The sequence below is a fragment of the Theropithecus gelada genome, chromosome 18 (assembly GCF_003255815.1).
Source record: "Theropithecus gelada isolate Dixy chromosome 18, Tgel_1.0, whole genome shotgun sequence".
NCBI classification, from domain to species: Eukaryota; Metazoa; Chordata; class Mammalia; order Primates; family Cercopithecidae; genus Theropithecus; species Theropithecus gelada.
Window position 1 is genome coordinate 28,216,254 of NC_037686.1, and position 27,085 is coordinate 28,243,338.

Below are 27,085 nucleotides of genomic sequence, written 5' to 3' on the forward strand. Positions count from 1 at the left end.
AGTAATTCTCCTGCCTCAGCCTCCTGAGTAGCTAGGATTGCAGGCATGCAGCACCATGCCTGCCTAATTTTGTATTTTTAGTAGAGACAGGGTTTCTCCATGTTGGTCAGGCTGGTCTTGAACTCCCAACCTCAGATGATCTGCCCACCTTGACCTCCCAAAGTGCTGGGATTATAAGCATAAGCCACTGCGTCGGCCCCAGTATCCCAGTTTTTAAAATTGTCTGTTGTCACATATTGCAGAATCTAAGATAGAGTAGTATTCAATAGAATGACTATACCACATTTACTTTACTCATCTCTTAATGGACATTTAGATTGTATCCATATCTTGGCTATTGGAAATAGAGCTGCAATGAACATTGGGAGTGCTAATAAATCTTCAGCATCCTGATTGAAATTATTTTGGATAAGTACCCAGAAGTGGGATCACTGGATCATATGATAGTTCTATTTTTAATTTTCTAAGGAATCTCAATATTGTTTTTCATATTAACTGAAAATTCTTGCATACCCACCAGTGGTTGCAAGGGCTCGTGTTTTTCCACGTTCTCACCAACACCTACTGTCTTTTGTTTGTTTGTTTTCTTTTGACAATAGCCATCCTGACAGGTGTAGAGTGATATCTCATTTTGATTTTAATTTGCATTTCCCTGATTGTTAGTGATGTTAAGCATTTTTCATATACACATTGACCATTAGTACATCTTCTTTGGAGAAATACCTATTCAGATCTTTAACCTGTTTTTTTTTTTGTTTTTTTTTTTTTGAGATGGAGTCTCGCTCTGTCACCCAGGCTGGAGTGCAGTGGCACTATCTCGGCTCACTGCAAGCTCCGCCTCCCAGGTTCACACCATTCTCCTGCCTCAGCCTTCCGAGTAGCTGGGACTGCAGGCATCTGCCACCATGCCTGGCTAATTTTCATATTTTTAGTAGAGACGGGCTTTCACCGTGTTAGCCAGGATGGTCTCGATCTCCTGACCTCGTGATTTGCCCGCCTCAAACTCCCAAAGTGCTGGGATTACAGGCATGAGCCACTGCGCCTGGCCACTAACTCATTTTTAAATTAGGTTATTTGGTTTTTTATTTGTTTGTTTACTGTTGTTTACTGTTTGTTTATGTTATGTGGTACATATACACCATGGAATACTATGCAGCCATAAAAAAGAATGAGATCATGTCTTTTTCAGGGACATAGATGAAGCTAGAGGCCATTAACCTTAGCAAACCAGCACAGGAACAGAAAACCAAATACCACATGTTCTCACTTATAAATGGGAGCTAAATGATGAGAACACATGGACACATAGAGGGGAACAATAGACACTGAGACCTACAGGAGGGTGGAGGGTGGGAGGATGGGGAGGATCAGGAAAAATAACTAATGAATATTAGGCTTAATACCCGGGTGATGAAATAATCTGTATAACAAACCCCCATAACACAAGTTTACCTGTGTAAGAAACCTGCACTTGTACCCCGGAACTTAAAAGTTAAAAAAAAGATGAGATCTCTCCATGTTTCCGTATTTTTGCAATTGTGAATTGTGCTGCTATAAACATATGTGTGCAAGTGTTTTTTTTGTATAATGACTTCTTTTCCTCTGAGTAGATACCCAGTAGTAGGGTTGCTGGATCAAATGGTAGTTCTACTTTTAGTTCTTTAAGGAAACTCCATATTGTTTTCCATAGTGGTTTTAATAGTTTACATTCCCACCAGCAGGATAAAGTATTCCCTTTTCACCACATCTATGCCAGCATCAATTATTTTTCAATTTTTAAATTGTGGCCATTCTTGCAGGAGTAAGATGGTATTACATTGTGGTTTTGATTTGCATTTCCTTGATAATTAGTAATGATGAGCATTTTCTCATGTTTGTTGGCCATTTGTATGTCTTCTCTTGAAAATTTTCCATTTATGTCCTTAGCCCACTTTTTGATGAGATTATTTGTTTTTTGTTGTTGATTTGTTTGAGTTCCTTATAGATTCTGGAAATTAGTCCTTTGTCAGATGCATGGTTTGCAAATATTCTCTCTCACTTTGTGGATTGTCTCTTTACTCTTCTGAGTGTTTCTTTTGCTATGCAGAAGCTTTTTAAATTAAGTCCCATCTATTTATCTTTGTTTTTGTTGCATTTACTTTTGGGGTTTTGGTCATGAATTCTCTGCTTACCCCAATATCTAGAAGGGTTTTTCCAATCTTCTAAGACTTTTATGGTTTCATGTCTTAGATTTAAGTCTTTGATCCATCTTCAGTTGATTTTTGTATAAGGTGAGAGATGAGGATCCATTTTCATGATTTTACATGTGACTTGCCAGTTATCTCCACACCATTTGTTGAATACGGTGTCCTTCCCCCACTTTGTTTTCATTTGCTTTGTCAAAAATCAGTTGGCTGTAAGTATTTGGCTTTATTTCTGGGTTCTTTATTCTGTACCATTGGTCTGTGTGCCTGCTTTTTAATACCAGCGCCATGCTGTTTTGGTAAAAATAGCCTTGTAGTATAGTTTGAAGTTGGGTAATGTGATGCCTTCAGATTTGTTCTTTTTGCTTAGTCTCGCTTTGGCTAAATGGGCTTTTTTTTGTTTCCATATAAATTTTAGGATTATTTTTTTCTAGTTCTGTGAATAATGATGATGGTATTTTGATTAGGACTTCTTTTACCATTTTTTTTTTTTTTTGTAGTGCTGGATTGTTAGTCACAAATTCTGTCAGTATTTGTTTTTCTAAAAAAGACTATCTCTCCTTCATTTATGAAGCTTTGTTTCACTGGATGCAAAATTCTTGGCTGATAATTATTTTGTTTAAGGAGGCGAAGATAGGACTCCAATCCTTTCTGACTTGCAAGATTTCTGCTGAGAAATCTGCTGTTAATTTGCTAGGTTTTCCTTTTGGGTTACTGATGCTTTTGCCTCACAGTTCTTTAGATTCTTTTCTTCATCTTGACTTTAGCTAACCTGATTACTATGTGCCTAGGTGATAATCTTTTTGCAATGAATTTCCCAGGTATTCTTTGAGCTTTTTATATGTGGATGTCTAGATCTCTAGTGAGACCAGAGAAGTTTTCCTAGATTATTTCCTCAAATAGGTTTTCCAAAGTTTTAGATTTCTCTTATTCCTCAGGGACACCAATTATTCTTATGTTTGGTCATTTAAAATAATCCAAAATTTCATGGAGTCTTCATTTTTTAAAATTATTTTGTATTTGTCTTTGTTGGATTGGGTTAATTTGAAAGCCTTGTCTTTGGGCTCTGAAGTTCTTTCTTCTACTTTTTCAATACTATTGCTGAAACTTTCCAGTGTATTTTGCATTTCTCTAAGTATGTCTTTCATTTCTAGAAGTTGTGATCATCTTTTCTTTATGATATCTATTTCTCTGGAGACTTTTTCATCCATATCTTGTATTTTAAAAAATTTCTTTAAAATAGTTTTCACCTTTCTCTGGTGCCTCCTTAAGTAGCTTAATAGTCAGTCTTCTGAATTCTTTTTCTGGCAATTCAGATATTTCCTCTTGGTTTAGATCCGTTGCTGAGAGCTAGAATGATCTTTTGATGGTGTTATAGAATCTTGTTTTGTCATATTACCAAAATGACTTTCCTGGTTACTTCTCATTTGGATAGACTGTTTCAGTGGGAAGATACGGAACTCAAGGGCTGCTATTCACATTCTTTTGTCCCAGGGGTGCTCTCTTGATGTTGTGCTCTCCCCCTTCCTATATGGATACGGCTTCTAAAATGCCAGACTGCACTGATTGTTATTGCCCTTCTGGTTCTAGCCACTCAGCGGAACTCTGGGGCTCCAGGGTGGTGCTAAGAACTGTCTGCGAAGAGTCCTGTGATGTGATTCACATTCAGGTCTTCCAGCCATGGATAACAGCACCTGCTCTAGTGAAGGTGTCAGGGGAGTAAAGCGGACTCTGTGGGAGTCCTTCGTTGTAGTTTTGTTTTAGTGCATTGGTTTTAGTCCTTGGTTGTAGTTTTGTTTAGTGCGCTGGTTTTCTTGAATGCTGGTTATGTTAGCAGTGAAGTTGTCACATGGACACACTCAGGACCTCTGGTTAGCCAGGGTGTTGCAGGTGGTGGAATGAGCTGTTGTTTTCTCCTTCTTTGGAGCAGAGTTGTTGTCTTATGAGTTGCTGTAATGGCTTGAGTTCGTTGGCCTCCAGCCAGAAGGTGGTGCTTTCAAGAGAACACCAGCTGCAGCAGTAGAAGGGGGATATAATCTTGCCCTGCCTTGGCTAGGATAGGTACTTGGGTTTCTCAGATAATAAACAGGGCCACAGAGCCCCCAAGAGATCATATCTTTTGTCTTTGGCTATCAGGTCAAGTAGAGAAAAACCAATCAGGTGGAGGCAGGTTAGGTGGGTCTGAGATCATACTCTCCTTGGGCAGGACTTGCTGTGGCCACTCTGGGGGTGGGGGACTGGTTCTCAGACGAATGGAGTTACGTTCCCAGGGAAATTTTGGCCATTTCTGCTGTGTCAAATAGGTCTCCAGAGACATGGGGGAAAGCTGGCAGTGACAGACCTCACCCAGCTCCCACACAGGCAGCCAGGTCAGTCTCACTCCCACTGTGCCTCCCCAGCTGCGCTGAGGTTTCGGTACAAGCATCTGGTAAGCAGGGCTGAGATCTTGCCCCAGGTTACAAGCCTCCTGCTGAGAAAGCAAGCAGGGCTCTCAGGCCTTGCTCCTCCCTGCCAGTCAGGACCAATGGCTGCAGCTTCTACGCTTGCATCTTTACTTCCCTTTTGTCTCCTCCTCTGGATTCTACTTAGGAAAGTTTGTGCTCAGTTAAAATTATTACAAAGTCAAGCTAGGAACTTCCTTCACCCTGTGGCCCCTCCCCATTTCCACTGGCTGCCTTCCCTTCCCCAAGGACCCCTGTGAGATAAGTCCAGGAATGGCTTTCCTGGGGTTCAAGCTGGGGACCAGGAGTCCCTACAGGACGCTTCCCACTCCTTCTTCTACTTTTATATTTTACTTGGCTCCCTAAATCCATTTCAGCTCTAGGTAAGGTTAAATCCTTCTCTTGTGATCTGGATTTTCAGGTTCCTCAATGGGGGTGTGTGTTCAGAGGCCAACTTCTTGCCTTCTCACTCTTTGGGAACTCAAATTTTTGGCTATCTTGTGGTGTTTGGAGCAGCAAGCTGCTTCATTCAAAGTGTCTGTGAATTTTATCAGTTTTCCTGGTATGTTCCTGCAGTGGTTCGTGGAGCAAAAGTTCACATCGTGAGTCTCTACATGCTGTTCTGTCCATCTAACTGGGAGCTGTACATTAGTCCTGTCTCCTATCCACCATTCTTTTTTTCCTCTGATTTTCCTTTCCTTTGGATAAATACCCAGAAGTGGGATTGCTGGATCATATGGTATTTTTATTTTTAGTTTTCTGAAGAACCCCAGTAGTCTTTTCCATGATGGCTATACTAATTCACATTCCCACCAACAGTGTGTAAGAGTTCCCCTTTCTCTGCATCCTCAACAGCATTTGTTATTTTTTTGTCATTCTGATAATAGCCATTCTAACTGGGGTGAAGTCTCATTGTGGTTTTGGTTTGCATTCCCCTGATGATTAGTGATGTTGAACATTTAAAAAAATGTATCGATTAGCCATTTGCATGTCTTCATTCAAGAAATATCTATTCAGATTATTTGCTCATTAAAAAAATTGAATTACTTGGTTTTTTTTTCACTGTTGAGTTGTTGATTTCCTTATATATTTGGTTATTAACCCTTGCTGGATGGATGTTTTGCAAACATTTCCTCTCATTCTGTTGGTTGTCTCTTCATTCTGTTGTTTCCCTTTGTTGTACAGAAGCTTTTTAGTTTGCTGTAATTCTAGTTCTCTATTTTGGCTTTTGTGGCTGATGCTTTTGAGGTCTTATCCAAAAATTCTTTGTCCAGACCAATGTCCTGAAGCAGTTCCCTGATGTTTTCTTCTAGTAGTCTAATAGTTTTGGGTCTTATATTTCAGTCTCTAATTCATTTTGAGTTGATTTGTGTATATGGTGAAAGATAGGGGTCTAGTTTTATTCTTCTGCATATGGTAATCTACTTTTTCCAGCACCATTTATTGAAGAGAACTCTTCTTGCTCTAATTCAGAAATCAGTTGACTGTAAATGTGTGGATTTATATTTTGGTTCTGTCACATTGGTCTATATGTCGATTTTTATGTCAGTACCATGCTGTTTTGGTTACCATAGCTTTGTAGTATATTTTGAAGTCAAGTAGCTGTTGTTTTTACACAATGTTAAATTTGTTTTTAACCTTTGTTCATTAGGGATGGAGCCTATAGAGGTGCCTCTTGAGGAAAATAGTGAACAGACTCAGATTCGCCAAAGCAGGGTCTGTGCTGACAGGTGAGACTCTGAAGCAGGTGAAACTCTCAGCTTTATTGACAGGCTGACAAAGAGGGGAAAAGAGTAATGCCCTATGCAGTCTATCCTCTGCTACCCTTCAGTCTAGTTGCTGCCCATTTCTCCCTCGCATGCTTCTCTCTAACTACACTCTTGGCTCTTTGGTCTTCAAACCTCCCAAGCATGCTCCCTTCTCAGGTCTTTATACTTGCTGTTCCCTCTGCCTGGTGCTATTCCCCTAGTTATACCTCCACAGGGCTTGTTCTCTCACCTCTGTCAGTTTCAACTCCAACAGGTGTCTGCTCAAAAGCCCCTTTCTCAGAGGGCCACATGACTACCCACAGAAACCAGCCCTTCCCTCTCCATTTCCCCTGTTGTATTCATCTCCTTTGCCTTTGTTGTTTCCAAGTTAATATATATCTGTTTATTGATCTTTAGTCCCTCCCACTAGAATGCCCATGTTGTTCCCGTCAGAGCCTGGGACAGTGTCAAGAGGACGGTGAGGGGTGGGAAGACAAGGTGATGCAGAAGGAACAGTCTGGAGGGCATTGCCACACTCCAGAGGAGGCTTAATGGGGAGGGAAAATACCTGATTTGCATGTTGAGAAGACGGGCTGGTGCCTGTGGAGTGGCTGGAAGGGGGAAGGGGTGCAAGCAGGAAGGCCACATAAGCACCTGTGTTAGCAACACAAGTGAGACAAGATGGAGGCTTGGACCAGGGTCAGAGAGAAAGTCAGGAAGCTGCAGGTATATATTCTGGAAATAGAATAACCTGAACTAGCTGATGATTGGATAAGGAGGCTGGGGGTGAGGGGGTTATCAAGACATCTCTCAGGTTTCTAAAGCCTAGCTTTCAGGTGATAACTCATAGATTATATACCCATGTTATAGGTTATTATCTAATCTGGGTTGCTGATGATAAATCATCTATTGAATTCTAGGAAATGTAAAGTGGGGTTGAATGTACTAGCATTGCTATTTTGTTTATTGATTGTACATGTTTCTAAGTCTTTTTATTGAACAAATCAAATGTCTGCATCCCTTTTTATCTAATCTTATCTGTACCTGAATACATGTGGAATAGCAAATTTTCCAATCTTGGGAAATTTATCCTATCTTAAGCCCCAACCAATTCCCCTTTCACCCCCACCCACATACTAAAACAGTTAACTGTGTAACACTTCACTAAATATTTATGTATAATAAAAAGCTTTCAAAGTGCTGATTGCCTACCAGTTAACACAATGCACTCATTAGTGGGTAGGTCTGTGCTCGGTAGATGGTGATACTGCATGGTATCAAACCATATTGGACATCTTTGTGCACTGCCCTGAACATATGCTATCATGCAAGGCAGGAAATGATCTGTTAAATGCTAAAGCTACATCCAAGTTGGACCCCAGTCATTAGTGCTGTGGATGATAGGCAGAGGATCACTCTGGGAGTGTGAAGGGCTATACCCCCAGGAAAGCACAAAGGTGATGATGTGATGATTGTGCTTGACACAGTGGAGCATCCTGGGCACTGGTCCCCACCTTGTAGGATAAAGAGTGAAGCACACTCTACATCTTCTCGCCAGTACTTGCACCAATGTCACCAACTTACACATCCATTTAGCACATTTTCAGTCAGAACGATAAATTTTGGATAACAAAATTCTAGAGGATTCTTGAGTTTTCAAACACCAGATTGATAAATGCAGTACTTATATCTGTAACTCACAGGCACAGTGTTCATTTTACAAACCAAACATGTCAGTCCATGTGAGAGAAGATATTTCAATCAGGCCCATGGTGAAAAAATAGGACACATTTCTGGGTTCAAGGGCTTCTGAAAGCAATATATCACTCTGGAAGTTCCCACATTCTAAGCTTTGTGGTTCTCTGTGTCAATAATTAATAGTAAAAAAGGTCTTTCCAGGAGAAATGTTTAAGCTTTTTATTTGGTCTGAAAGCTTCACACAAGCCCCAGATGGCAGGTCTTCCTGCCTTGGAAATCTCCTTGCAGCATCTGACACTTCAGGCTGCCTTCTCTTCAGGACTCATGCAATGTTTTGTTTCATTTCATTTTGTAATCTAACTTTTTGCAATTTAGATTATTATTTAAATAAATACGCTGTAAGAGTTCACCCTTTCTCTCTCTCTTTTGCCAGAGTAAATACTTATGACTGTGGAGAAAAAATTTCAAGCTGGTTGTCAACATTTTTTGGCCGTCCTTGTCATTTGATCAAACAAAGTTCAAACTTTCAAAGGAATGCAAAGAAGAAACATGGAAAAGGTATTACATTTTGAATTGGTTCTTAGAGGACAGGAACCCTGGCTTACCCTTGCACACATCAAAACAGCACATGAACTGCACTTACGGGTGACTTGCTCATGTATGGAAAGCAGGTGTGGTCAGCCTTTAGCAGAAACCTGCTGCAGTAGCCCCAGGTCAGCAGGAGAAGTGGGCTCCATGATCCCCTTAAGGAAGCTGAGGAGGGCATAAAGCCAGCTGCCCAGCCTCTGCCCAAATATTCAGCCTCACTCCTGCATGTTCAAAAATCACAATTAATCCAATTGTATTAGATAAAAACCCCAATAGCTTGCTATGTCCTCAGATTGGATCTGGAAGCAAGGAAATCTGGCTTGCTAGCTTTTAGCTCTAACACCAAACAATGGCGTGACCTTGGTAAATCCTTGAACCCCATGGTGCCTCAACTTCTATAGACCTCAGCTCCTCAGACTTTTATAAGTTTCGGCAATTTTTCCCACCATAAACCATTGTTAGAATGAAGTGAGGCAGTAGAGATGAAGGTACTTTTAATAGTCCCAGATGTGCGGAAAAGATCATTTTCCTGTGTCTGCTCAAATGTCACCTCCTTAGGGAAGGCTGGTTAGCAACCCTCTTCAGAACAGCATCCTGCACCTGAATCTGCAGCAACGTAGCAACCTTCCCTGTCTCATTTTTCTCGGTGGCACTTTTTTTTCCCACATCTTTCTGACTATATATTTTGCTCACTTAGTTTGTTCTGTTTTCCTTTTAGAAGATGTAAGCTCTATGAGGATAGGGATTGTTGCTTGTTTTCTTCAGTGCTGTCCCCCCATGCTTAAAATAGCACCTGGCGTATAGTTGCTCAATAAATGGCTAGATGAATGAATGAATGATTACCAATTTGTTCATGTATTACCTGGCCTAGTGATCAGTTCCCAGAGGAACTAGTTTGTAATCCAAATAGCATTTAGAGTTTGGGCGTGGTAGCTCACACCTGTAATCCCAGCACTTTGGGAGGCCGAGGAGGGAGGATTTGTTAAGCCCAGGAGTTCAAGACCAGCCTGGGCAACATAGCAAGACCCTGTATCTGCAAAATAAGATACAAAAATTATGAAACCCCATCTCTTCAAAAAATAGAAATACTGGCCAGGTATGGTGGTGCATGCCTATAGTCCCAGCTACTTGGGAGACTGAGGTGGGAGGATCATTTGAGGCTGGGAGGTGGAGGTTGCAGTGAGTTGAGATCACACCACTGTACTCCAACCTGGGTAACAAAGTGAGACTCTGTCTCAAAAAGAATTAAAAAATTACTAGGTATGGTGGCAGGCACCTGTAGTCCTAGCTGCTTGGGAGACTGAGATGGGAGGATCTTTTGAACCCAGGAATTCGAGGCTGCAGTGAGTTATCATCACACCACTGCACTCCAGTCTGGTCGACAGTAATATTTTATGTTTTATGTTTCTAAAACATAAAATAAATAAATCAAACTAATAGCATTTGACCATATATGGACTGAAAACTGGGTCTAAGGCAGCCCTCCATAGTTTAACCTATAAATCCCTAAAAGTGTATGCTATAGAGAGGAGTCAAAGGATGTAATGTACTTAGACTTTTTAAAGTTCTGATGATTTTTCATGCCATAAGCTGTTAAGAATTTGAGTTGCTGTGTGATAGAAAAGGGGAATAGATTTATACTCATTTTATTGAAGTTAGATGGTGGTGTTTGGGCTATGGATAAGCTTAGAGACATGATTAAAGGGGAGAGAGAAATAGGCATTTCCAGGGGTAGAGACATGAAAGGAGTGGGGTTTGTCAGGACCTGCACGCCACCCTTGTAAATTATCTGGAGAAGAGAGCAGCAGTGAAATCTCTAAGTGCCAATTATTCATAGCACCCATGGCCTACCTGGGGTTTGCTGGGTTTTCAGAAGGTTGGCTGAGATCATTAAGCCTTAGTCCTGGTCCTTTGGGGTCTCGGTTGGTGAGAGCAATCACCAGCAGACAGTGATACTACAATGTAAGAGATGTAATAAAGGTTTACATAAAGGGCAGAATCCTCTACACCTGGAATGAGTCACAGAGGGCTTCAGGGAGGAGGTGAGTTTGGAGCTGCGTCTTAAAAGAGGAGTAGGAGTTTTTCAAGCAGACAGAGGCGGGATGGTTACCGGGGAGCAGTGTGGCAGGGCTTGGCATTCATGGGCTCAGAGAAGGGTTTAGAGGGTCAGATGTGAGCAGGGGAGTGATGGGGGACAGATGGGAAGAAGGGACGAGTGTGCTACTGAGGAGTCAGTAGTACTTTTTCTGTGGCTGCGGGACTCACCGGAGGATTCTAAGCTGAGAAGCTTCATAACACTGCTTGTGTTAGAAAGTCAACCCTGACTTGGCAAGGGGGCTGCATTGAGTGGGAAACTCAGGCAGTAAAGGCACAGGTGGGCGGCAGCTGGGACTGTCCTGGTGGGAGATGGGGCCTTGGTGGAACGAAGGTGGTGGGTGCAGAGGAAAGAAGAAAGCTTGTCTTCCTGCTCCCTGCACGATGCAGAATCAGGGAGTGTCAGCTTGTGACTACTTATACTTAGAGGATGCCCCTTAGGGTGCCATGTTCTCTGGCAGTCTCAGTCACTGGTCTTGAAACAGTGTTTTTGAGTTGGTATACCTTAGAAGGGTTTTTAAAAACTGGATTCCTCACTCATACATTTTTACATTGTCATCTAAATTTTGAAAATAGTTTAAACAGCTCCAAAGATATGATTTCCAGCACATTGTAAACATTGTCATTTTAAATTTAAACTTGTACATTATTCTTTTCAACATAGCCAATAGAATCTCAGTACTGTAGCATTTTTTAAACCATAGCAATTTGAATCTCGTGAGTATTCGTTACAAAATACATTGTGTGTGTGTGTGTGTGTATATATATATATAGAGAGAGAGAGAGAGAGAGAACAAGCTGTCCTTTAATGGTCAGTTTTCTTTCTTTCCTTTTCATATATAGATTATATATATATATATATAAATGAATTATCTTTTAGTGGTCAGTCTTTTATTTCTTTCCCTTTCCTTCTTCAACTTGTATTTCCTTTCCATGTTCTCAACAGAATTTTATCTTAGTGTTATGTATTCTGTACTTGGAAATCTTTTATTGACTACTACCCTATCATACTTCTGTGAAATTAAAATGTGTATATAAATTGACATGGATAAACATTTTTTAAAGTTTACTGTGATTGTGAGAGTTTAAGTGCTAGAAAATTTCTTCTGGATTGAGTTCTTTTTTTTAATTTTTTTTTTTTTTTTTAAATAGAGATGAGGTTTCTCCCACGTTGCCCAGGCTGGTCTCAAACTTTTGAGCTCAAGTAATCCTCCCACCTTGGCCTCCCAAAGTGCTGGGACTACAGGCATGAGCCTCTGCACCCAGCCCGTAATTTTTAGTAGTACATAGTTGATCAAAGCAACCTAAGTATATTATACATTTTGAAAAATAATTATTAAACATAAAAAAATTAGCAAAAATAAGTCTCTTAATGAGGTGGCTGGGCACCCTGCCATTGGTTCCCACTCCCATGAATGACTGTCACTCATGGCCAGAATAGCTGGTGTTCAGCCTCGGGTCTCTTCTGAGAAGCTTAAATAAAGGGCTACGGAAAGGGGTTTCGTTAGTGCACTGTCATTCAAACATTTCTTCTGAAGTATGTGACCGAAGCACTGGGCTCTAAGATTGAAATGCCTTTCATCATCTGTCACTTGACAACTTAATTAGGTCCTGCGGTTTTGTGGACAGCAAATAATTGGAATCCATCTGGCCTACAGGAGGATCATTCGCCCAGGCTTTAGAGCCTTTTATTTTCTCAGCTCAGACTCCAGGGTTTCGAATGGGGCTTTTGTCTTCTACCCTGGAGGTTGTTGGTCCCTGAGGGAGTGTGCCTTAGGAGACCTTGGCCTTTCCTCTGTGAAAGAGGCAGGGTCTTTGTGGACAGCGCTGGGATTACACCTCCCTTCTCTGGCAGAGCCATTTTAGCAAAGAGCATATATGCAAGTGGCAGATCTGGAGGGTAATTCTCTCAAAAGTATCCGTTTGCATCTACTCTGGGGTCCACACACCTGATTTGGAGACAGCTCAGTAGGTCCTGGCCCAGGCAAACCTTTTCATCTATAATGATAGTGATGCTGGGCCTGCCAAAGGGAGATGGCAGCTGGGTGATAGGGTGCCAGCTATTCTGAATACACTTAATATTTTCTTTCAATAGTTTCGTCCCCCTTTTAGTAGTTTTTTTTTTTTTTTTTTTTTTTAAAGACAGAGTTTCGCTGTTGTTGCTGAGACGGAGTTTCACTCTTGTTGCTCAGGCTGGAGTGCAATAGCGTGATCTCAGCTCACCACAACCTTTGTCTCCCGAGATCAAGAGATACTCCTACCTCAGCCTCCTGAGTAGCTAAGATTAAAGGCATGTGCCACTGCGTCCAGCTAATTTTGTATTTTTACTAGAGACGAGGTTTCTTCATGTCGGTCAGGCTGGTCTCAAATTCCCGACCTCAGGTGATCTGCCTGCCTCGGCCTCCCAAAGTGCTGGGATTACAGGCCTGAGCCACCGCACCTGGCCTTCCTTTTAGTAGTTTTTAAACATCTACTATCTATTTCGAAAGTCAATATCTGGCACTTGCCCAAGGGCAAACAGCTTTTCCCTGATTAGATTCAGAAGCTCTCCCTGGGCCTTTTGCCCTCACCAAGGCTCTCTGCCTTGCTCCGTCCTATCCTGGGGAAGGACTCACCTGCCATCACCCCTCCTCCTCCAAGTCTTGCCTCCAAGTCTAATTTGCTGGAACAATTTCATCTCAGCATTTTTTGTTTTATTTTTTAAATTTTCTAAATATTTTTGTGGCAGAGTCTTGCTGTGTCACCCAGGCTAAAGTGCAGTGTGCGGTGTGACCTCGGCTCACTGCAACCTCCGCCTCACGGATTCAAGCGATTCTCCTGCCTCAGCTTCCCGAGTAGTAGGGATTACAGGTGTGTACCACCACACCTGGCTAATTTTTGTATTTTTAGTAGAGACAGGGTTTCACCTTGTTGGCCAGGATGGTGTCGAACTCCTGGCTTCATGTAATCCTCCCACCTCAGCCTCCCAAAGAGCTGAGCCACTGTGCCCAGCCCTTATTGTTATTTTCTCCGGGTTATTTTAAACAGAATATTCTGGGATCTCCTTTTCCCTCTTTATTGAGACATGTGCACCATACTTAGGATATTTTTATTATTGCCAGGGCGTCACTTTTTTTCCCTTGTAGAAATAGTCTCTACCTTTTAAAAAAATACAAGTCTATGGAAACATGATTCACTGGCATTCTGAGAAAGCAACTCTTCTCTTAAATACTCCATCATTTTCAGATCAACTTCCTGGTACAATGGCCACCCTTTCTCTGGTGAACGAGGCACAGTATCTGCTGATCAACACATCAAGTATTTTGGAACTTCACCAGCAACTAAACACCAGGTAAGACCTCATACCTCGGGACTAGCAGACAAGCATAACCATTTGCCACTGGGAGCAGGGCCTGGCCCCCACCTGGGGAGGAGAGATCTGAGAGTTCAGCCCGGCTTCATTTACAGATGAGAAACTGAGGCCCTGAGAAGTAAGCAGGACCTTTCATCCAGCTTCCATTCATCTTTATAGAGGATTATCTTTTATCTTACAAAGATCATTTTTGATATACTCAAGATGGTTAATGGAGAACCCCTAGCTCTCACTTTTTAATCATTCAATTTTTTAATGTTTGTTTTAATTGAACTGCCACCATTTGGCCAACTTTTATTGTCTACCCTCCCACTGTCCCCTGTCCCCGAGGATCTCTGCCCTACTTCACACAGTCATTTTAAAGGCTAAAAAAGAGTGGTTATGAAACCTTTTAAAGTTGTAACTGCAGGCACGCTTTATTTGAAAGACGTGCCACAGATGGAACCAGCACCCCTCCCTGTCCACTCCCACCTGATGCCTTCCCAAGGACCCTAACAGTGTTAAGAGGTCAGCTCCAGAAAGGGTCATGGTTGGGCCAACCCTCTCGTTGTTCATTGGAGCAAACTGAAGTTCCAGCGTAGCCAGGCAATGAGGAAAGATCACCCAGCTCTCATGCCACAGGATGACTGGGACGGTCTCCTCATTCCTGGTCCACAGGCCAGAGATGAGTGTTGTGTTAGTGGCTCACCCCTAACCGCGCTGTGACTGTCATGTGCCACGTGGTCAAGTACACACACATATATATTTGCAAAGACATACAAATACAGCTTAATAAAGCTGACTAAGGCCACCTCCTCCACCTCTGCAGGGTGGGCTATTTGTAGTCATTCTTGTTTCTAGCCGTTGTTGAAAACATACATCATTCTCATACTGTGGCCCAGCTTGCTGTCTTTGGGAGCAAAAGTATGATGCAGTCGCATGTTCTCTGGGTATTCACTGAGTTCTCCTGGCACTGAGGGACCCTTTTCCTCAGGCATCCAGAGTCCTGGAAAAAGTGGGTATGCAGTTTTTTGGGGTTCTTGGTGTAGAAAGACAGGAGGTGGGGACAGGCTTGCTGCAACCCCAGTTCCTACCAGGAGGGCCCACATTCCCTACCATCTAGTTTCTAGCAGGGCGGGCCTGCTGGGCAGGTGGTTCAAGAGCAGAGCGAGGGTCCCCTGCTAGGTATTTCTCTGTGCGTTATTTGCAAATTTGAGAGACTATCATGAACATGTTAACCACGATAGCTTTTGGACATAAAACATGCCCTTTTACGAAGCCCAAACTGAGGGTTTATAACCCAGAGAGTTGATCCAGAATCAAAGGATTTCAGGACTGGAAAAGTGCTAACCCTTTTGTTGCAGATGAGGAAACCGTAGTCTTCATAGGTTGTGGGAGTTGCCCTTAGTAAGTGGCAAAACCAGACTCAGGTATCCTGGTCTCTGGCTTTTTATACATTGTTTGCCATTCAAAGGGGATTGGGATATAATCTTGGGACTCCTCCTTCCCAATCCCATAGTCTTTCAATTCTGTCTCTGGGGCATACTCTAACCATGCCTGAGGATTTACCCCACACCAACTTAAGCAATTAAAAATTTATTGAAGCACAAAAAGGTACAAAAATCATCAGTACACAGTTAAATAAAGTTTTACAGATGTATACACCCATGCGCCATCATTTTCAGATCAATCTCCTGGTACAACAGCTACCCTTTTTCTGGTGAATGAGGCAAAGTATCTGCTGATAAACACATTAAGTATTTTGGGACTTTACCATCTACTGCCACTACCTAGATCAAGCTAAGAATGTACTCCAGAAACCTCCCTTGTACCCCATCCCAGTCAACCTCACTGAAGGTCACCACTATTCTGACTTCTTTCAGCATAGCTAGTTTCACCTGTTCTTCAACTTAATATGGTGGGATCATACAGAATGTGTTCTTTTGTCAGAGAAGTTTTAAGATGTATTTTCAGTGCATTCTTCTGGGTGGGGGTGGGGAGTGCAGAAGGCCATTTTTTTTGGGAACCTTATGACAATAAATAAAAATTACAAAAATAAACAAGAGTTACAAAAATAGGCCAGGCACAGTGGCTCACACCTGAAATCCCAGCACTTTGAGAGGCTGAGTTGGGAGGATCACTTGAGCCCAGGAGTTCAAACCCAGCCTGGGCAATATAGTGAGACCCCATCTCTAAAAAAAATAAAAATAAGTTAGCTGGGCATAGTGGCACATGCGTGTAGTCCCACCTACTTGGGAGGCTGAGGCAGGAGAATTACTTGAGCCTGCGATCCTGGTCAAGGCTGCAATGAGCTGAGATTGTGCCACTGCACTCCAGTCTGGGTGACAGAGCAAGACCTTGTCTCATTAAAAAAAAAAAAAAGGAATTAGAAAAATAGCAGATGTTAGTTAAAACTGCAACTAGAATGGAAATTAGGAAATACTGTCCTCTTTATTTATAATGTTTTAATACCTGAGAAAAGGGGTGAGATCTCAACACCTGTGAAAAGAAGGGTGGGGGAAGGGAGTGAGATCTCAGTGCTTTTTAGGTCTTTGATCATTAAGCCTGTTGACAGGTCTTTAAATGCCTTATGCCGCCCCACCTTATAGAACTGGTATGTTCTCAGAAGTTCCTTCTTCACTGGAGCTCTGTTCTTCTGATTTCCAAAGTCCTTCATCTCTTCAGCTAAGATCTGCTCATCCTTTGCCTGGCTCTTGTGGGCCTCTCACTAGAGATGGGACCATATCCCAGGGGAGGCCCTGATGCCTGTTTAGCAGATGTGTGTCTCTTGGCCTTGCACTCATGGTAAAAGTCTGTTCTGATTATTCAGGGCACAGGCCACAGTAGAGCTGATGAAGTTAGGTAGGTGTTGCATGGCAGGCATGATGAATTATTACAGTGGTGTGATTATCTGCCACCCTCCCCCCACTTACTCTTTTTGGTTGCCTTAAACAGTGATGAGAATGGAAAGCAGGAATTATTCTCAGTGAAGGATCTCAGCTTGCGTTTTCGTGCCAATATTATTATCAATGGAAAAAGGGCTTTTGAAGAAGAGAAATGGGATGAGATTTCAATTGGTTCTTTGCATTTCCAGGTAAGTTTGGGGAAGTTCTATTATCCTTCCTCCAGGGTTGTCAGTGAAGATTGACCTCAATCCCAGACCTGGATAGCTGCAGGTGGGACTCCCTCCCTGTCCTTGTCTCTTAACTACAAAATCTTGGTGGGAGGTTATGTCAGCTCAGCCTTCTGAGACACCCCATGGAATAATCCATCCTTTATTCCCCAAGAGGATGGCAGTGGTCACTTTCACACAAGCCACAGAAGGTGTGTCCCATCAGAGGGCTCGGTGCTGCCTCCATGCTGTCGTTATGTCTAGGCTTAAACTCTGGTTTTTTGTAATGCTCGTGTCATGAGACTGTCATCCTCCTGAAACTTGTTGGACTGTGTGGCAGTCTGGAGCTTGTGGAGGGAGGCCCAGAAGCCTGGCGGTGCCTCTGTGCCCATGGCCACCCCCTCCTCCACACGCTTCACCTTTTTCTGCCTTTGCTGGTGGCTGGGAAAGAGATTGTCAGAGGCAAAGCCACCAGGATGTCCTCTTTTCCCGGCTTTGGACTCCCAAAACCTTTGTTATGGGCCTCAAAGATATGAGAAAGAGGAGAAAGGTCTTAGGCTAAAATCTGTGCTCCTCACATGATTGACAAGGCCCCATGAGATCCCATGCTGCCACTATCTCTAAGCTCATTACCCCTTCCCTCTCTGCCTCTGTCACAGTGACCTTCTCTCTGTTCCCTAAACAACTACCCTTCCTGCCTTAGCCCTTGCCATCCCTTCTGCTTGGCATGTTGTCCAAGTGTCTCAGGTCAGATGTCACCTTCTTGGAAAGGATGCTCCTGACCTGCTGCAGGGTCACGTTCTGCTTATTCCTGCAGTGTGTAGGAGGGTGAGACCAAGTCTGTTTTATTCCCTGCTGTACCTCTAGGTCCTTGAACGACACTGGCCCAGGGTCAGTGCTCAATCAGTAGTTGTTGAGGGAAGAAATGGACAGGAGAGATAAGGAATATCTAATGCCAGAGAATGTGCTCTGTTCTTTAGTGGGGGCTGAAATTATTCTGTAATACAGGCTGGGCATCCCTAATCCAAAAATCTGAAATCTGAAATGATCTAAAATATAAAGCTTTTTGAGCACTGACATGACATTCAAAGGATATGACAATTGGAGCATTTTGGATTTCAGATTTTCGAATTAGGGATGCTCAACTGGTAAGTATACCAGAGCTATATAATGCAAATATTCCAAAATTAAAAAAAAAATCTCAAGATGCTTCTGGTTCCAAGCATTTTGGATAAGGAGTACTCAAGCTATAGTAGTGTAATTAGCCACTGGTATAAACTGACTATAACGAGCTACCTCGTATTCAGGCTGTGCACTCAGAAGGAACACTACTCTAACATCTAGGAAAGCAGTAAACAGTCATTTGAGTCTTTATTAAAGAATTTTAGAGGTCTGGGATATAGGAAATAAATTTCATGGCACAACAAAATGTCCCAATGATGTTTTCAACTCCCTAGACTTCCTCTTACCCTGGCAGTTGCTCCCCCTTGACAAGCAATCTATATTATCTCCTACATTCTCTCCCACAAGCCCATCTCTGGCACTAGCCTCCTGCCATTTCCCTCATCCCTCCATCCTTACTTACTTTTCCCTATTTTCTATCCCTGTGTCTCTACCATGTTTTAAAAAATGCCTACTGTTTCACATCCTGCTGGGCATAAAATAGACACTGAATATACATTATCTGATAGGTGGAGAGTGAGAGGGAGGAAGAAAGGAAGAAAAGAAAAAGAAAGAGAAAAGGGAAGAGAAGTAGAACTAGACTGAGATTACTCTCAGAAACTTATCTGGCAACAGTAGCACCTGTGCCTCTCCAGATATCTGGAGACATAAATACAAGGAAGACTCTTTAAGGAACCTTCCTGAGATGACTTAGCAGGCTTTGCTTTCTTTAGGTCGCCTTTCTTAACAGACCGCAACTAGTAAAAATCAAAACATGCATGCCCTTTGACTCAATAATTGCACTTGTAGAAATCTATCCCATAGAAATGCTAATACAAGTATTAAAATAAGTATAAAAATACTTTTACCAACCTGGGCAGCATAGCAAGACTCCGTCTCTACACACACACACACAAAAGAAAAATTAGCCAGGCGTGGTGTTGTGCACCTGTGGTCTCAGCTCCTTGAGGTGGGAGGATTGCTTAAGCCCAGAAGCTCAAGCCTGTAGTGAGTCAAGATTTCCCCACTGTACTCTAGCCTGGGTCTCAGAGCAAGATCCTGTCAGTCAGTCAATCAGTCAATCAATCATACCTATACACATTAGTCCAGTGCAAGCATTGAAGAGCATAAGATATGGTTAATACTGCACCTTTCTTTTCTCTTCTTCTTCTTTTTTTTTTGAAACAGGGTCTTACTCTGTTGTCCAGGGTAGAGTACAGTGGTGCAATCTTGGCTCATTGCAACCTCTGCCTCCTAGGTTCAAGCAATCCTCCTGCCTCAGCCTCCTGAGTAGCTAGGACTACAGGTGTGTGCCACCACATCTGGCTAAATTTTTTATTTTTGGTAGAGACAGGGTTTCACCACATTGGCCAGACTAGTTTAAACCTCCTGGGCTCAAGTGACCTGCTGGCCTCAGCCTCCCAGTATTGGGATTATAGGCATGGGCCACCATGCCTGGCACTACTGTACCTTTCAAGAAAGTAAATGCCTGGCTGGGCACAGTGGCTCACACGTGAAATCCCAGTGCTTTAGGAGGCCAAGGAAGGAGGATCACTTGAGCTCACGAGTTTGAGACCAGCCTGAGCAAAATAGCAAGACCTCATCTCTACTGAATAAAAAAAATTAGCTGGGCATGGTGGTACGTTCCTGTGGTCTCAGCTACTCAGGAGGCTGAGGTGGGAGGATTGCTTGAGCCTGGGAAATGAAGGCTGCAGTGAGCTATGATGAAGCCACTGCCCTCTAGCCTGGGTGACAGAGTAAGACCCTGTCTCCAAAAAAAAAAAAAAAAAAAAAGCAAATGCTCAAAAGATGTTTGTTGATGATAATACTCAGTGCTGAAGCAATTACAGTGAAACTAGCACATCTCTTTTGGAAAACAAAATTTTTTTTTTTGGAAAACAATTTTTTACTGGGTATTGTCAAGTCATAAATATTTTTTATTCCTGTTGGCCTATACTACAAAAAAAAAAAAAAACAGGAAAGAGAGTTATGTGAATTAGGCCTTTATTGCAAAATTATTGATCACAGGAAAGCATTAGAAACTATTCACATGGCTTCAAAGGAGAAGAACTAGGTGTTTCAACCCATGGAATGCCAGGCCATCCATTGTGAAAATTGCAAAATGCAAGGATGAGGTGGCTCTCCATGTCCTGGTATGGAAGGATGTCCTTACATATTGCAGAGTAATTGAAAAAGAATTCCAAGTGGGTTCTGAGATCCCAGCAAGTCTGTTTACACAGGTGCACATACATACACAGTTGTGTGCAGTTACATGCCACAGTCTGGGATGGTCTGGGATGGCTTGGGACAATCTGGGATATCCTGGGATGGTCTGTAGCCACATGAGCAGCACCTGCCTCTATGGATGGGGAGAAGGGGACCACTGCTGCTGAGTGCTTTCTCTTTTAATTCTTCAAGCTTCTGTATTGTTTGACTTGCTTTTTAATGAATATATATGTGAGTAAACAAGTTTTTAAAATACTAGTTGCTAAGAATACCAGAAAAGAAACTTTAAAATGATGATGTTTTAAGAAATTGTTTTCTTTGCATTGGTGTTTGAAAATAGTGTTGGTAGCTGGGTGCTGTGGCTTATGCCTATAATCCCAGCACTTTGGGAGACTGAGATGGGCAGACCACCTGAGGTCAGGAGTTTGACACCAGCCTGACCAACATGGTGAAACTCTGTCTTTACTAAAAATATGAAAATCAGGCAGGTGTGGTGGCTGGCGCCTGTAACCCCAGTTACTCAGGAGGCTGAGGTAGGAGAATCGCTAGAACACGGGAGGTGGAGGTTGTAGGGAACTGCCTGGGTGATAAGAGCGAAACTCTAGTCTGGGCGACAACAGTGAAACTCCATCTCAAAAATAAAAAAAAAAGTAAAAGAAAATAGTGTCTGGAAAATGCCCTTTCTTCTGCTAGTTAGAGAACCTGTTCTAAGAGGGTCTTTCATTGAAGTGACAGGATTTTTACAGAAGGTGTTGCCTGTGGGGTGGCTGCTAGAGGCTGGGACTGGTGTGAGCTTCAGGGCCCTGGCCTCCTTTCTACAGGAGCTGGGCCTATGCATCAGCTGTTTTCTAGGCGAAGAGGTAAGAGGGTGCAGGAAACGAAGAGCCACACTGGCTCCTCGAGGGCACGGCTTTGTGGTGTTTCAAAAGCCTCGTTCCACTGCAGGGATCCTTGTATATAATAGTGATAATTTCCACTCTTGAGCACGACCAAGTGCCAGGCCTGGGCTTGAGTCCCTGTATCTCTGTTATAGTTCTCACCAAATACAGCCCAGGATCTAGACAAGGAAATGAGATCTGGAGAGGTCACAGGTTTGCCAAGTCCTTGGTAGAGCTCCTTTCCAGCATATTCTGGGTGCTTATGTGGCTTGGGAATCTTGACTTTGGTACCACAGGGAGCCTATATTTCCACTGGTTTAGTACCCAGTGCCAGAATGTGAGCATCAACCTGAAAAAAAAAATTAGACCTTTGTACAGTGCCAGTATCAGAGCCAATGAGGTTTATCTGAGGTGTGATTATTGCTAATTGAAAACTTTTCCCAATTAAAAACAAAAACAAGATAAATTTTAAAAAACACACCAGAGAAAATAATCTCCTAAGGTGATGAATTTATTCAGGAGTAAGCAAAAAGGATTATAAACTAGGATGCATAGCTATGGCAAGCCACAGGTGCACCTGAAGAGGAGAGAGTAAGGGAAAGCTTTCATGGGCAAAAATAAGTTCATACAAGTTGCTTGAAAACATAATTTATTGGTTCCTGAGGCTCAAAGTCAGAATTGGCATCAGTTCATTGGTGGAGACGCTGTTACTAGGCAAATGTTCCTTCAAGAACGTCTTATCTGAACTGCAGTCCTAAAGAATGTCTAGTGATAAATCCGGTCTAGAACTATGTGCATACATGCAAGACATGGATCCTGAAAAGCATGAGATGCATGAAGGACATGGAGGAATTTCTTGTGGGGTTATTTTAGAAAGTCCATGACAGTCGTTATCTCAGAAATGCAAGCATGAACTCCCCGCCTTCGTGCCGTCCTGGCTCCAATTTCTTTGGGTCTGATGAGTGATTTCATCCTGGTATCTGCAACTTTCACGCCAGTAACAGGAACAGGCCAAGACACATCCAGATTAGGTGAGTGTTTCTAATTTCATGCATAATTTGTCTTTACCCATGAGTGAGCTGAGGAGAAAATGGTTATAAGAAAATCAAGTGCCGGGCGCAATGGCGCAAGCCTGTAATCCCAGCACTTTGGGAGGCCGAGACGGGCGGATCATGAGGTCAGGAAATCGAGACCATCCTGGCTAACATGGTGAAACCCCGTTTCTACTAAAAAAATACAAAAAAATAGGCGGGCGCCTGTAGTCCCAGCTACTCCGGAGGCTGAGGCAGCGTAAACTCGGGAGGCGGAACTTGCAGTGAGCTGAGATGCGGCCACTGCACTCCAGCCTGGGCGACAGAGCGAGTTTCCATCTCAAAAAAAAAAAAAAAAAAAAAAAAAAAATCAAGTACCTTTGCACTTTTTACATGTGCAATAAAAGAAGTGTCTCAGTATTGCTGAGCTGCATACTTTCTTATGTTTATATTATGGGGGATTTTAAGCTCCACCAGACAGTATGACCTGTGTTAAGAAACTGTAACAATGTGTTTTAAGTATTGTGTATGTGTGGAATGCAGGTCTGGGTACATATGGATATATCTATATATGTGTATATATATATATGCATACAGATATGTATATTAAAATAATTTTTTTCCTACTTATTACAGTTATAAAAACATATCCCCATTTTATGTAAAGGTTTTTATAGATTCCTTTTAATACCTGCATGACATAATTTTAATGCCTGTGCCATATACATCATATATATGTAGCATGATTTACTTAATCATTTCTCTCCACTCTATGATGTTAACAAGTTTATGATGTTAACAAGTTTTTCCTATTATGAATAATGTGAGGATAAATCTTTGTACACGACTGTGGTTGGGCTTCTGATTCCTTTCTTAGGTTGGATTCCTAGACACGAAGTTGCTGGGTCAGAGGGCATTGACACATGAAAGTTCTCTCTGATGACCTTCTCACAGGGGCTAGCACTGGCTCTGCGACCTCCTCCTCCTCCTCCTCCTCCTCCTCTTCTTCTTTCTTCTTTCTTCTTCTTTCTTGCTCTGTTGCCCAGGCTGGAATGCAGTGGTGTGATCTTGGTTCACTGCCACCTCTGCCTCCCGGGTTCAAGTGATTCTCCTTCCTCAGCCTCCTGAGTAGCTGGGATTACAGGTGTGCATCACCACTCTGGGTAATTTTTGTATTTTTAGTAGGGACAGTGTTATGCCATGTTGGCCAGGGTTGTCCTAAACTCCTGGCCTCAAGTGATCGGTCTGCCTCCGCCTCTTGAAGTGTTGGGATTACAGGTGTGAGCCACTGTGCCCGGCTTCCTGTGACTTTTCTCTTTTTCCAATTTGTCTTCTCAGTCACTGAGTGTTTTTCTTCCTCAAATCCATTGCTCAACATTTCCTGAGAACGCTCAAGATTCTCAGTCCCTCTTTTCTTTCTCTGCAAAGCCCTTAAGCAGTGGTCTTTTAGCTGACAAACAAAGGCAGATGCTTCCCCAGCAGAGATGGTGAACAGGTGCTGCGTTCTGGCTCTCTGTAATTAGGGGACTGGGCATTTCTGTGCGCTTCCTGCCTCTGAGGTGCAAGGCTCTGGTCACTTTTGTGGCAATGCTGTGTTTTCCTTCTCACCTGCCAGGTTGTGGGGCCTTGTCACAGATGCCAGATGATTTGCATCGACCAGCAAACTGGGCAACGAAACCAGCACGTTTTCCAAAAACTTTCTGAGAGTCGTGAAACAAAGGTAAGCGTGATTGCAAAATATGACACCTGGTTTCCAATCCTCGTGTTATGAATACCAGAACTATGTTCATAATAATGCAGAGTTATTTTTTTAAATGGGGGATTTGCTGCCCACCCAAAGCTGTTGGGCTGCCATTAACCTATCCTTGTTTGTAGTTTCATTTTATTTTTCCTTTCCATCCAAGTTCTCACTTATTTTTTATTTTACTACATGTGTTTTTATTCTTTCCAATCTTGTTGAAGAGATATGGAGTACAAAAACAAAAACAAAAACAAAAAAACACCAAGTAAAGTAATTCTATTGTCTTGATCATTAGTTTCTTTACCACAGAGAGCTCATGAAGAGTAAAGTGCCTTACTGTGAATAAGGTAGCTGCATAGAACGAGTCAGTACATTTCATTAAACTGGAAATGCATTCATTAAGCCTGGAAATTCATTTTCTTGAGGGTTAAAACAACAAAGTGTTATGCATTCCAGATTATAAAAACTGAACTTCCAATGTGTTGATTCTTTAGAAAGATTTATTTTCAGGGTTATACTTTCTGTTAGGACTTTTTGTTTACAAAGAATTCCAGGAAGCCAAGTAAAGCAGTCAGGCTACATAGAGCGATTCTTGAAAATTAACAGAAATAATGCAAACACTATATCTACTTCCTAATGCAAACACTATATCTACTTCCAATAATAAGCTGGCAAGTTAATTCATGGTAAAATGTGTTACATTGTTTCCTGTGTTTCTTCAAAGCCAGGGTTTTGTTTCACAGTATAGAGATTTGATTTATGTAAGTTTTCTTACCAATATGGGATAGAAATGGCCTGCAGAGTAGTGCATTTGACTGTTACAGCAGCATGTCTGTCGTGCAGGCTGTGTCTTCTGGGTGGGTACCTTGAGCCTGCACCATGCAGGTTGCCAGGAGAAGAAAGAAGAAAGCACAAATATAATACTAAGGTCCATGAAAATAGTGTTTCTTACCATCACTGCAGTTTTCATGTGCATGAACCTTTTATTTTAAATTTTGAAATATTCTTAGATTTACGGAACAGTTGCAGTGAGAGTGCAGAGGCTGCACCCTTCACCCACATTTGCACAAGTCATAAGGAATTGCCCAATAGCCTAGCCTGGGGCCTGGAACATGAGGGTGTCCAACAGATGTTATCACAGGAACTAACAGATCAGAGAGCACGTCAGGTCCTCCAAAGGGTCCTGAGTGGCTCACTTGCATTGATGGTTAACACTGAGCAGACTTACCTACTCTTCATTTTGGACCTTCCATCCTTATTCAGGAGAATTTGATAAAATGAACTCATATCATTCTTTCTCAAGGAAAATGCAGAGTTTTGCCACTGTCTTCCCAAAAGCCTTTTATATCAGGCAGCAAACAGGAAATGGGCCTGGTGGTGGTCACGAGCTGAGAGTAGGGAGAAGGTCCTTCTGCAGGAAGTTCTGGGCATGTGGGACAGAGATGTGGCCAGCAAGAAAGAGGTGTGGGGCGACCATAGGGAAAGGACACCTTAGGATGAGAATCTTTGGGGTCTAAAGTTAGGATTCTTTTAATGTCCCACTGCATTCTACTATGTAACAGATAAGACTTATCAAGTCTCAGTATATGTCTTTAAAGATCTGACTTGATTTTAATTAAACATTAATATTGACAAAGTTATTTTAACTGCTAAAATAATCTAGCTTCTTTTGTTGTTGTTGCTGTTTTGTTCGCAGGTGAACTTTGGCATGTACCTGATGCATACATCATTGGATTTATCCTCTCCATGTTTCCTGTCTGTAGGATCTCAGGTGCTCCCTGTGTTGAAAGAGAATGTGGAAGGTCATGATTTACCTGCATCTGAGAAACACCAGGATGTTACCTCCTAAAAAAAAAATTAGCACACATTAAAGTTTCTCTTTTACAGTGATCTCTATTATTGTTAAGATCTGCAACTTGGTTCAGTAGAACTTGATGTTTTGAATAAGGAGAGCTCTTTCTTTAGAGGCAGGGAATGCTCTCACCTGCTTCCTTCTGCCTTTGACTTCTCACCCTGCACATTTGCACTGGCTCTGCTCAGGAGAACAGTTCTGAGGCCTTGGGAATGAATGCTGCACCCACGTCCGGTGAGGCTCCCATAGGTATTTAAAGTATAATCAGATGAAATTTTTAATGAAGTTCACTGGGAAGATTGAACTTACTCCAGGTCCCTATTTTGCCATTTTCTCACATTGTTACTTTGTCTTTAGAGAGCATCTTTGGATCTCTCCAACCCCTTTGTAGTGAGGAAGGGATTCTATGCCCAGTGATCCTGGGTATGAGAAGGTGCTCCTCTCCTCCTCCTCCTCCCACACATGATGGTGTGGGTTTGTGCTCACACCAGGGCCCAGAGGGTGACTTGTGACCACATTCCTTGGGGGGAGTTTCTACTAGGATATTTATATTCTGAGCAAAGGTGCAGACCCGCAATTCCTTTCTTCTTGCTTCCCAACCCTGGCCTCCATCCTTGCCCCCCACTGAGTTGATACACTGAGGATGGCTTGTGAGCCTGAAGTTACACTCAGTGATGGCTGTGCTTATGCAGGTGGTCGTCCTCCCCTCTATAAGCCCACAGGGTGGTGTTGGTCCATCCACCTGACAGCTTCCAAATCCCATCAAGGGAGGAACTTTGGCATTCAGGAATCCTGTCTGTATCATCTTTGACCACTGCTCCTGCAGCCTCCAGATGAAAATGTCCAGTGAGGAAAGCTCATCTCTAATGAAGTTACCCATCCCACCAAGTTTCTAAGAAGTTTCTCCCTGTGCTGAGCTTGCGTGTGCCTTATGTGCTTCCCCATGACTTTCAGCCTGAGGTCCTTACCCTGTCCGCTGGAGCAATGCAGAGTGAGTATAT

At 42.5% G+C, this 27,085-nt stretch overlaps 1 protein-coding gene and 1 pseudogene across 1 annotated transcript in view; both read left to right on the forward strand.

Moving 5' to 3' along the window:
* Positions 1 to 26,122, forward strand: part of MOCOS (molybdenum cofactor sulfurase) — a 58,996-nt gene extending 32,874 nt beyond the window's left edge. Inside the window, exons 10-15 of the mRNA XM_025365229.1 lie at positions 6,276 to 6,354; positions 8,504 to 8,628; positions 13,978 to 14,083; positions 17,039 to 17,177; positions 24,107 to 24,211; positions 25,929 to 26,122. Of these exons, the coding sequence (XP_025221014.1) occupies positions 6,276 to 6,354; positions 8,504 to 8,628; positions 13,978 to 14,083; positions 17,039 to 17,177; positions 24,107 to 24,211; positions 25,929 to 26,081 (707 nt within the window). The 3' untranslated portion in view covers positions 26,082 to 26,122. The remainder of the gene's footprint in view (positions 1 to 6,275; positions 6,355 to 8,503; positions 8,629 to 13,977; positions 14,084 to 17,038; positions 17,178 to 24,106; positions 24,212 to 25,928) is intronic.
* LOC112611790 lies at positions 21,827 to 21,947 on the forward strand (annotated as a pseudogene).
* Positions 26,123 to 27,085: the final 963 nt, after the last annotated feature.